At 41.4% G+C, this 12,036-nt stretch overlaps 1 protein-coding gene across 2 annotated transcripts in view; it reads left to right on the top strand.

Moving 5' to 3' along the window:
• AHCYL1 (adenosylhomocysteinase like 1) overlaps positions 1–12,036 on the top strand; it is a 40,836-nt gene that overhangs the window by 17,902 nt on the left and 10,898 nt on the right. For both annotated transcript variants that reach the window (XM_029229164.1, XM_029229165.1), the window contains exons 2-3: positions 8,334–8,445; positions 10,938–11,081. In XM_029229164.1, coding sequence (XP_029084997.1) covers positions 8,334–8,445; positions 10,938–11,081 — 256 coding nt within the window. The remainder of the gene's footprint in view (positions 1–8,333; positions 8,446–10,937; positions 11,082–12,036) is intronic.

Genomic DNA, 12,036 nt, shown 5'->3' with positions numbered 1-12,036 from the left:
TCACCCAGAAAAAAGTACTTTGACTATGCATACTCTTTGTGAAATATATTCTAAGGAAAAAAAGAACTTCAATGAAATATTGACACTTCACTGCATAGATTATTGTTAATAATAATATTAGCCTTGTAATTTTGAAATTATTTTATGTGTAGTATAGACTAAAGCAAATAAGTAAATATTGTGTTGCTGTTAGAGACCAAGATTGTCACCATAAAAAAAAAAGATACAGATAGGAAAATTTTAAATTTAAAAAATGGTAATGTTAAATTTGAAAAAAAGTATCAATATGAACTCATGAGTAAAACAATAAAGATTAATTTCTCTCTCTACTGAAAGAACTTAGAAGCACTGACACCTCTCATAGCAATAGGCAGACATTATATCCAGATTTTAGTTTCTAAATACCTTTCCCCGCTGAAAGAAATCGGGGCTCCCTGGAGAAATGACTGATTCTAGGTCTGAAGCAGAGAAAGAACAAGATGAGCCTGGTATATCTTCTTATGTCGGAAAGAAAGGAATCATTTAAATGGGATCATGTCAAAAGAACAGAAGAGTCAGCTTAAAGGAGGCTCCCATTGGCCCAGTTTGGGACAATTGGAGCATTCAGTGCACTCATATAATTGAGTGTAACATATTGGATAAATAAAGTATGAATGACATGTAAAAAAAAAAAGAGTGAAAGAGAAAGAAGAAAAGCTTTTCTTTACATGCCAGCCTAATATATGTGGAAAGAATGATAGGAATCATGATTCTATAAACCCCCCTCCTCCCCAATATAATTGGCTCAGGCAAGGATTATGAACAGATGGTAAAGTCACTAGGGAACAGGACATTCACAGGCTGACAAGGATCACCCCACAAATTAACCTTCACTTGCAAAGGAGAAAATATTCCTTTCAAAGACTGATGTTCGTCACTTTAACCAAGGGTTTCAGGTTAGTGTCCCCAGTAGTGGAACAACCTGACTTTATGTGCCTCCTGATATGCTGCGAAGTAAAGTATACAACACCAACTATGAAATATTCTTGCCAAATTTTAACCTCTTTCTAATCAAACCCCAAAACTGAACATCCAGTTCACAGGAAGGAAACAGTCTGAAAAATTCAAAATATGGGAGAGGGCTTCCCTGGTGGCGCAGTGGTTGAGAGTCCACCTGCCGATGCAGGGGACACGGGTTCGTGCCCTGCTCCGGGAGGATCCCGCATGCCGTGGAGCGGCTGGGCCCGTGAGCCATGGCCGCTGAGCCTGCGCGTCCGGAGCCTGTGCTCCGCAGCGGGAGAGGCCGCGGCAGTGAGAGGCCCGCGTACCGCAAAAAAAAAAAAAAAAAAAAAAGGGAGATTCTATAAGGCAACTGGCTTGGACTCTGGGAGGAAAAGTCAGTATCGCAGAGCATGGTGGGGCAGGGAGTGGGGGCAGGTGGGAAGCAGGAGAACTCTTCTAAATTAGCAGAAACTAAAAGAACCTAACAACCAAATGCATTTAGTGAACCTTGATTCCATCCTGGGTTGGAAGAGTCGGGTTTACAACTATGAAGGATATACTTGAGAAAAATTAAGTAAATTTGAATACAGACTGGATATTTGATGATATAGAATTGTTGTTAATGTTCTTAAGTATTATAATGTTATAGGGGCTCTGTAGAAGATTATCTTTGTTAGAAGATGCATTCTGAAGAATTTATTATGAATTTTTATATTTGAAAGTTTTTTTTTTGCAGGACTGTTTGAAAGTATGCATGTGTGTATATGTATAGAGATAGAGAAAGAAACCTAATATGGAAAATGGAAAGCTTCAATCTAGATGGAGGGTATACAAATGTTCATTATATTATGTTAATTTTTTTATGTTGAAAATGATCATAATAAAGTTGGAAAAATAAATAGAAAGTGCCAACTGGTGCTGGGGGGTGCGGTGGGGGGAACTTTGGTGTATCAGTAAAGTCATGGGTATGTTCCAAGAACCTAGATTTCTTCAGTCACCTGTACAAAAAACAGCAACGAAAAAAAAAAACCAGCCCTAGAATTAATGATAATTCAGTGTCAGGAGAAAAAGAAGAATGACTGGAATGTTTTCATATAATATTGGTAGACGGATTGAGGATGAGGAAAGTTGGGACTGGCCAGGCAATTGGACAGGTAGATAGCTAAATAGGCATTGAAACATAGTCCGGTTGCGTGTTATGTTCTGTTGTAATTTGTGGTTTTCAAAAGATAAGGAAGCCTTTCCTCTTACTTGTTGCTTTTTTTTTTTTTTTTTTTTGTGGTACATGGGCCTCTTACTGCTGCGGCCTCTCCCGTTGCGGAGCGCAGGCTCCGGATGCGCAGGCTCAGCAGCCATGGCTCACAGGCCCAGCCGCTCTGCGGCATGTGGGATCTTCCCGGACCCGGGCACGAACCCGTGTCTCCTGTGTCAGCAGGCGGACTCTCAACCACTGCGCCACGAGGGAAGCCCACTTGTTGCCATTTTTTAAACCTCTTAATTTTACCTCTAGTTGGCAGTTGGAGGCCTAGATCACTCATTTTCACTAGAGCACTTTAGGAGATAATAGAAAGCCAATGAAGTGTGCTCTCTAATACCAAGAGAGGGGGAGTAGCTGATAAGGGTAAAACCACTCTTTGGCAGAGTTTTTCAAGCTTTATGTTCCTTCCTCACCATTTAAGTGACTCAGCAGTGTGGGCCCTGGTTTTGCCACACCCCTTGCTCCCACCAACATTGAAGAAAGATCAAGTTGAGTCCCATTTTGAAAGGAGTGTTTCTTCTGACAGTGGAATTGGATTCTAGCAGTGTGTGTGTGTGTGTTATATCCTGTTACTATTGAGACACAGCCCAGTGGAGTGGGGGAGGGAGATGTGTGCTGTGATTAGCTTGCCTACCCCCTCCCTCTAGAAACTCAGGCCCCATCTGGGGAAACTGAGAACTTAAGAAACTTGAGACAGGGAAGGAGGACAGTGAGCAGCCAAAACCTGCCGAGTCTCAGAAGACTGGTTTCTGCACCAGGGAATGGAAGAAGTGACTGGAGGTGGCTCTGGGTTCGACTCTGTGGCCTGAGATTGATTCCCTTGAGATAAGCTGTTTTCTGTTGGTGTACCTGCGGGCCACGAGTTGAGAAAGGGATGCCTTTCATTTGGGAAATTTCTTTTCCCTGATTGAAAGTCTGAAATAGTTCTTGTACCAAGAAGTTGGTGTTTATTGATAACTGTTTCTTTGGATTCATCTGAAATGGGAATCAGACTGATCAGTGGTAAGTATCAAGAAAAGGTCTTGGACTTTTTTTATGCTGACAGCCATACTCTCTTCATTTCCTCTGAAAAAAAAGCAGGTGAGAGTAGAATCTGTGGAAGAAAGACTAAATTAGCCAGAAGATGTGTGAAAAGGGGATTAGAAAAGATGTGGTAGGAGTCCTGGAAGGAGTCCATAGATCTTCCATAGATCTTTCCTGAAATAGCACTGAGTACTTAGTTGGTGCCTACTAGATGTATTGACTAAAGGAATGTAATACCCTGAATATTATCCTGATCACCCTCCACTGGCCATAGTGTCATAGCGGAATTCTGGTGGCTATTAATTCTCTGATTTAGGACCTAGAAGGCAAAATTGGGTGGGACCTGGGAAGGAAGTGTAATTAAGCTACTTAATCTGAGTAGATAGACCATGTGTTTGTGGAAGTAAACTTCTCAGCTTCTGATGGTAAAAAAAATCAATTAAGATCAACTAAACAAGTAGTATATGACAGTTTTTCTTCTCTGGAGTCTTATAGCTGTTATCGATTGCCTATGATTCCTTCTTCTTGCTAAGTTCTGTAGAGCAATTCTTTTAGCTCAGTCTGTCACTAGACTTACCACTAGGTGGTAGATGTACCATACACCAAATTGTTTCTTCAGTAGAGCTTTTCTTACCATTCTCAGTATCACATAGAAGAGTCAACCATTGTACCCACCAAGCTATTTTAAAAGGTGCTCTAAAATAGCACATAAAATTGGCCTGACATTTAATTGAGTCGCTAAGGCACAGCAAGTACACTTCTGTATTTGGATGTGCTATTTGCAGAATGGGTCAATCTGATATTCTAACCTTTCTCATATATGATTGATATTAGTTCAAGAATAGAACACTGGTGGGAATTCCCTGGCGGTCCAGTGGTTAGGACTCCGTGCTTTCACTGCCGTGGGCCTGGGTTCAATCCCTGGTCGAGGAAGTAAGATCCTGCAAACCATGTGGCCCGGCCAAAAAAATAGAACACTGGTGTGTTTGTTGTGGGTAAGGCTGTTTATATGGGGTAGTGAGTACTGAAACAAAATAGTTCTTTAACATAGGACTTTTTGAATTTCAGACGTTTTTGGACTTCAACTATCTTCTTTTCCCTCCTCCTCATCCCCATCCTACATCATATTAGACCTGGCATTCCTTACAGGTCTAGATTTGAAGAAACATGAAAGCATACCAATTAAGACTTAATAATGATTGGAAGAAATCATGATAAATAGGAAGTAAACAGACGACTTTGTCGTCATTTTTTGTATTTTGTTTTCAACTAAATAACCATGTTTTGCTTAAATGCAGTGAGTCCAACCCAATTAGAAGGCTATTATTGAGATCTGGCTTCACTAGAGAGAAAACTTGTGATATCTGTAAATTGCTTTTGGCAACACTGTCTATTTACAATGTGAAGGTGAACAACACTCCAGGAGGTATTTCACCAAGGAGAAGACAGAGCTACTAGCTCTGAAGACAGCCAGTGGAGCTAGCAGGCCTGATGGAAACTAGCAGAGAAGCTGCATTTCACAGCAGCAGTTATTGATATAGGTTCTCTTCTGCAAGTAGTTTGGGGTGGGAGAGAAGACAAGGTTATCATATATCTTTGTGTAGCTGAATCATTTTATTTATAAGCATTGAGATTATCAATATGCTGCAAGAATAGACAGTGACCCATTTATGTCATGGCCTGAGTTAACTCTCTGCCCACTTCAAATATGGACCATGTTCATTATCTGAGAGATGAGGCGCTGCCGTGATCAGTAAGCTGCTTGCAACAGTCTCATATTTTTAGATGGGAAAGATTTTGCTAAGCTTTAGGCTACTAAAGCCTAATCCCATTCTACAAGGTGGGATTATGACTGTTAGTTCTTAGGTTGCTAAAGAAATACATATCTGTCTTGACACAGCAGGCTGCCTATATTTTTTATTTAAAAAAACTGCAAATGTTATTGCATTTCCCTCCCCCACCCTTCCTACCCCCAGGTAGGTGGTGTCTGGGAATATACCCAGAACCTTTGGGGGGGAAAAAAAGATGAACAGGGAGGGAATCGTAACAGTCATTAGAGGAGAGCAACTTCCAAATAGGCTGCCTAGGCCAGGAGCAAGGAAGCTGATGGAGGAAGAGCTGCCTCTGGAGAGTGTTAAACGGTGTTGATGGTCTCTTGACTGTTTTTTCTGCCACCAAAATAACTGCATATTGGGTTGAAAGTCATTACCTTGGTCCTGGATTAATCCCTTCAGTAAATCTAGCTTTGCTGACTGCAGAAGTCATGTGAACATACAGTGGGAAATCCTATCTAGAAGGGTAGATGCTGACTTGTGGCCACTTCAATAAAATGGTTTCGGTTTGGTTTGGTTTGGGTTTGAAAGGCAGTTGTGTTTTTGACATTTAAGCTGATTAAAGTTTTAGCACCTAAACTAAAAAAGCTGCTTCTTCAGGTGTACGAAGATACTTGTTAATCAAGTTCAGGTGTAGTGTTTGTGGTTTAGCTTGAATCTTTATTATTTACTTATTTTTGAAATTTGATTGATTTGATCTTATAGAAGAAAGAAATTTGAAAGGCTCACTCATTCTACAAATAATTATTGAACGCTTCCTATGTGCAAGATCCTGGTCTAGATGCCAGAATATGTAGCTCGCTTTCCCTTCCATGCCTTTAGGATCTATCCTTAAACTTAAAAATACAGTCTGTGGACTCTGCCTCCTCTCTATTTCACAAAGTAACCTAAAGAAAAACTGCCCAGCTGGATGTTAAGCCAAGGTGGATTTAAAATGAAAGTACACTGAAGTTTTTCTTTCAGGCCTGCTGCCCAGTAGTATTATCTATGACATCAGTATTCTCTGCTTTGATTCTTGGTGTAAAAACACAAGTCTGTGTTCCCTTGATTACTGCTTCATTACCTGTAGGATCCTACTAATTCAGTAATCGCCTTGCTCATATTAGCTGCCTGTGCCTAGGCTGCACAAGTTATGCCTGATTCTTACACTGCCACCAGATGCTACCCTAGCTGGAGGGTACATATGACAGAGGGGAATGTTTAGCAGCTGTAACTAATGGGCGTTTTACTATTCCTGGCTTCAAAATGCCTATAACCAGGTTGCTAGCATTATGGAGAGAAGATTTTAATCTGTAATAGGTTACATTTCCAGATATTATTTGCTGAAAACTTAGCTTAATGAATTCTCCATGGGAACCTTTTCAGATTTAATCAGCTTGTGAGGAGAAGCTTGATTCAGATTCTCAAACCATTCTGTTTTTCAGAGGAGGTCGAGGTTTATTTTATATTTCAAAGAAAGGGTTTATCAGAGTTTAAACAGGAGTTTAGGAGGAAGGTTTAAACCAGTTAATAGAAGTGTTTTCCTACACTTCAGAAACACTAATTAATTTAACTATAAATAATGTTAATTGTAAGCTATTGGCTATTTATTAAAGCCAGTCTTCCAAGTATCCTTCAAAAGTTATCTGTTTCTGCCTTATTTCATTTAAGAAAGTTTTTTTAACATTTTTATTGGAGTATAATTACTTTACAGTGTTGTGTTAGTTTCTGCTGTATAACAAAGTGAATCAGCTATATGCATACGTATACCTCCATATCCCCTCCCTCTTGTGTCTCCCTCCCACCCTCCTTATCCCACCCCTCTAGGTGGTCGCAAAGCACCAAGCTGATCTCCCTGTGCCATGCAGCTGCTTCCCACTAGCTATTTTACATTTGGTAGTGTATATATGTCAGTGCTACTCTTACTTCATCCCAGCTTACCCTTCCCCTTCCTCGTGTCCTCAAGTCCATTCTCTACGTCTGTGTCTTTATTCCTGTACTGCCCCTAGGTTCATCAGAACCATTTTTTTTTAGATTCCATATATATGTGTTAGCATATGGTATTTGTTTTTCTCTTTCTGACTTTCTTCACTCTGTATGACAGACTCTAGGTCCATCCACCTCACTACAAATAACTCAATTTCGTTTCTTTTTAGGGCTGAGTAATATTCCACTGTATATATGTGCCATATTTCTTTATCCATTCATCTGTCGATGGACACTTAGGTTGCCTCCATGTCCTGGCTATTGTAAATAGTGCTGCAATGAACATCATGGTACATGACTCTTTTTGAATTATGGTTAAGTAAGTTTTTAATACAGAGTTTACCAAGTCATTATTCTCTCCTCCTTTCAAATTAGTCCTAATTTGGGCTTCCCTGGTGGCGCAGTGGTTGAGGGTCCACCTGCCGATGCAGGGGACACGGGTTCGTGCCCCAGTCCGGGAAGATCCCACATGCCGCGGAGCGGCTGGGCCCGTGAGCCATGGCCGCTGGGCCTGTGCGTCCGGAGCCTGTGCTCCGCAACGGGAGAGCCCACAGCAGTGAGAGGCCCGCGTACCGCAAAAAATATATATATATATTAGTCCTAATTAGTTGGAATTTACTATGGTATGTGTGTTTTTAAATTTTTATTAGAATATTCTGGTATTTTACTGTGTATAGAAGGTTCTGGCAATATTCCAGAACCAATTGGCTTTGTGAAGGATAGGTACATGATTGGACTCTGACTATTAGCACCCCAATGCCCATCACCATTTAAGGCATCTCTTCATAATTCTTTCAAAAAAACAAGACCATTGCTAACTTCAGGATAAGAATATGCTACAAGAGAATATTCTGAAATAAAAATCAAGCAGAAGCCCTAAGAGATTATGCCTGCTTTTTGATAGAGTTGAGAGCAAGGGTAAAGAGTTTAATGTCTCAGGGTTATAAGAGAAGAGAAAAGAAAACTTTATGGAACGTGGGAAGGAAGACCTGTGAAATTAGACAAATGCTAAACGAAGTTGGGTCTTAAGCTCTCTCTCCTCCCCCTGTCCCCACAAAATTCTGCTGAAGCCATCAGGAAGAGATAGTAATTGGCATTTTGGGAGGAGTCAGAGAATAGCCTCCTCCACCCTCATTTCTGGTGGAAGAATTACTGGCTTAGTAGGAGCCACCTGATAATACTAGCTTTGAGGGGAGGCAATGTATGGCCTTTAAAAATGAAACATTTCATAGAATCCTTGTTGTAAGTTTCAACTTTTTGTCTTCCTCTTATAGCAAATCCAGTTTGCTGATGACATGCAGGAGTTCACCAAATTCCCCACCAAGACTGGTCGACGATCTTTGTCTCGCTCTATTTCTCAGTCCTCCACTGACAGCTACAGTTCAGGTAGGTGTGAACTTCCTGTTCTCTCTGATCTCTCCTCCCTATTCCAGAGTCTTGAGCTAGTACTCTACCCAGTTCTCTTCACTTATCTAGGATCTGAAAATACCTCATGTCAGGACTGCCTGTCTTTGTGCTGAAAGCTGAAAACTAGTGGTTGAGCAATGGGAATGTTCCCAGCCAGGGTTGTAGCTGGAGAAGCTTTCTGTGTGTGGTCTGTGGCCAGTTCCTGGTTGGTAGTACTGGGCCGGTTCCCATTCCCACGTTTATTCACTCACATTGAGAAGGGAGAAAATCAATGGCATTTTGGCTGCCAGAACGGGCCTTGAAGAAGAGGTGTACTTTGGAAGCATAATTTCTGATTTCTTTGTTAAAGATATACCCTGCCACCTATTTTTCTTTCTTGCCTTTAAGACTGCTTGAATTGTCAACAATAAAAATTAGTGGGCTTCCCTGGTGGCGCAGTGGTTGAGAGTCCGCCTGCTGATGCAGGGGACACGGGTTCGTGCCCCGGTCCGGGAGGATCCCACGTGCCACGGAGCCGCTGGGCCCGTGAGCCATGGCCGCTGAGCCTGCGCGTCCGGAGCCTGTGCTCCGCAGTGGGAGAGGCCACGGCGGTGAAAGGCCCGCGTACCGCAAAGAAAAAATTAGTATTTAGCTCTTTTTATTTAGTAGTTACCCTTTATATTGAAATATCTTCCCCTGTTAACCTCTGGAGTGGGAAAGAGTCCAACTAATGTGGCTCCAGCTGTTTCTTTTTAGTTCTCCTCTCCTATCTTAACCCTATACAAGCAGTCTTTTTTTCTGCTTTGAACTGTGCCCTTCTCAACTTTAGAGGCGGGTATTAGAAAATTAACATGGAAAAGGATATAGAATCTTAGTTTGAGTACTGGAGGAACCGGGGCATCTAATCCAACCCCCTCATTGTTCAACTGAGGAAACATTGTTAAAAGATTAAAAGGCTTGCTCAAGGTCATAGATTGCTATGAATGTCAGCAAAGGAATTTGTACCAAAAGCCATTTATTTTCTTTTGCCATAATCTTGTTTGCATTGTATTACTAACATTAGGACTGGGCTTGAGGTATAAGGACTGTTTAAAAAAAAAAAGAAACGGATAGACAATTTTTAAAAACTTATTCTCTGCCCTGTGACACTGTTAACCCATTATGGACAAGATAGGCAGACAAGTACAAATGGTGGTATACAGGGTTAAGTACGGAAATAAATGAACATGCAGTCTCACTGTGAGCATGTGTGCAAGAAAAGGTTCCAAAATATAATGGCTATCATAAGTGAAAAGGTGTCTTGGAGTGAGACAGATACAAAAAGTGATAGGTGGCAAGCAGGCTAATTATAGCTAAGAGAAAAAAATTTGAAAGATTGAGTTACGAGAGAAAAAGTTGGGATGAGTGATGGAAGCTTTAAGAAGTCTTTAAAGATCTTGATGGTCATGTTTTATGGGGACCTAGTAGAGCATTTTTAAAAGCTTAGTGATAGAGTTAAATTGTCCTAGTGGATAGATAACCTTTAGTAGTATTTGTGTTAGCTGGACAGAGGAGGATGTGTATGTAGAAGTCAGCGAGAGACCTGGTACACTGGCAGAGACGGTGATCAGGAAAATATTCAATGAGAGAAAAAAAATGATTTGAGAGGTAAGGAGTGATTGTTTTATATTCTCCTTGTTTTATATTCTCCCGCGTATCTATCTGCAAGGACATTTTTGGCTTTTTGTGAAGCTGCTTTTTAAAGTTGAACATCGTGAGTGATCTCAGGGCTGGCAACAGAATCAGTGCTGCTCATCTTTTGTGCCATTTCTGTGTTCCTTAGTGCAACCTACTGTAAAATCTCTTTATAAGATTTTATAAGATAAGGTTATCTTACTGTTTTTATTCTTTTACATTAATGGTTCTCAAAGTATGATCCTCTAAACAGCAATATCAGCAGCACTTGGGGATTTGTTAGAAATGCTAATTCTTGGGTCCCATCTGAGACCTACTGAATGGGAGTTTCTGGCAGTGGGGCCCTAGCCATCTGTGTTTCAACAAGCCTTCCATGTGATTCTGACAGATGCTTTAGATACTTAAGTTTGAGAACTAGTGATCTATAGAAATAACATTCCTTATATGGCCTAAATTATTCTTCCATTTTTGCCATGTCTGGTTCCAGTCCCGGTTGGGACCAAGTGCCCCTGTTTTGAGGGATTCTCTTGAGCTGGTGCAGGTTTGGGATCAATAGCTCCTTATCACAGGCACTAATGGCAAAGTCATCGGTGTGGGGGGGGGGGGCGGGTAAAAGGGCCACAATACCGAAAGATCTACAACAGTTTCATTCATACCATTTCTTAGACCCTGGAGGAGTAGAACGGAGAGAGACGTAAAAGGTGGCTCCAATTAAGAGTGTTCGCTTAACTTAAATGAGAGTCCCTTGGTGACTGCACTCTGGGGAGTTGGGGCCATTGAGGTTTTTCTTTCCTCATTTCTTTCTTTCCTGGTTCTAGCTGCGTCCTATACAGATAGCTCTGATGATGAGGTTTCCCCCCGAGAAAAGCAGCAAACCAACTCCAAGGGCAGCAGCAATTTCTGTGTGAAGAACATCAAGCAGGCAGAATTTGGACGCCGGGAGATTGAGATTGCAGAGCAAGGTAAAGAAGGGGAGTGGGTAGGGGACCAGAAGCAGCCCACTTGCTAGTCATCAGGATGCACAAACAACTTAAGGCGTGCAAGCTAACTTGAAAGTCTTCTGGGAAACTCCAGTATCCTGGACTTTTATATAAACAAATCTATCTGTATGGAGCTTGAGCCTCAGGATTCTTGTTCTTGTTCTCCCTGCTGCTTCCTGTTCTCAGCGTGTGGTAATTACACAGAGTACTTTCCCTTTTCCTCCCGCATGATACCATATTCAAAGATCTGCTTGCAGAGTCAGCAAGTCCTGGATCAGTACATGGTGGTTAGTTCTGCGGGATCCTACCATAGCTGCCAATCTCAGAGACCCAGATTTCCCAGAAGCAGCAAATGTGGGAGGGTTTTCAGCTAAGGATGTGGTGACCTAGGGTCTCTTTTGGTCTTTGATCCTGAGCACCCTCTGCTGGAGCAAGAGTATAAAAATGACTGACAATCAGTTAAATCTTGGTTTCTCTACCCAGCCCCACTCGCAATAATGTCTCTTTACTCTTGTTGTTTTCACATTGGAGGCATGTTCTATACTGGGCAGGAGTACAGAACTGAAACAAACTGATAGAATAGGATTAGACAGCGTAGAAGAACAGAAGCAAGTGGCTTCTGCTGATGTAAAGTCTTTCTTCCTGGTCTGATGATTGTAGTATATAGGAATCCATTAGCCAGTGCCATAACTACTTCCCTCTTCTCCCAGATGAATGGTGACACTCACCTTCCATTTCTGTCACTTTTGAGAATTTGACTACATATAAGCCCTCTGTATATAAGGCTGAAACTGTAGAGGAAGAGAGAAATTCCAAGTGATTAGATGACAACTCACTGCTGTTGTTCTGCAGTTGAAGCTGCCAGACATCAAATAAATATGCTTAGAGGGAATTCCCTGGCAGTCCAGTGGTTAGGACTCCATGCTCTCCCTGCCAA

This window comes from Monodon monoceros, unplaced genomic scaffold (assembly GCF_005190385.1).
Source record: "Monodon monoceros isolate NGI ecotype Baffin Bay Population unplaced genomic scaffold, NGI_Narwhal_1 Super_Scaffold_18, whole genome shotgun sequence".
In the NCBI taxonomy this organism is placed as follows: Eukaryota; Metazoa; Chordata; class Mammalia; order Artiodactyla; family Monodontidae; genus Monodon; species Monodon monoceros.
Note: the sequence above shows the minus strand (reverse complement) of the source record. Positions and strands in the feature narration are given on the sequence as shown.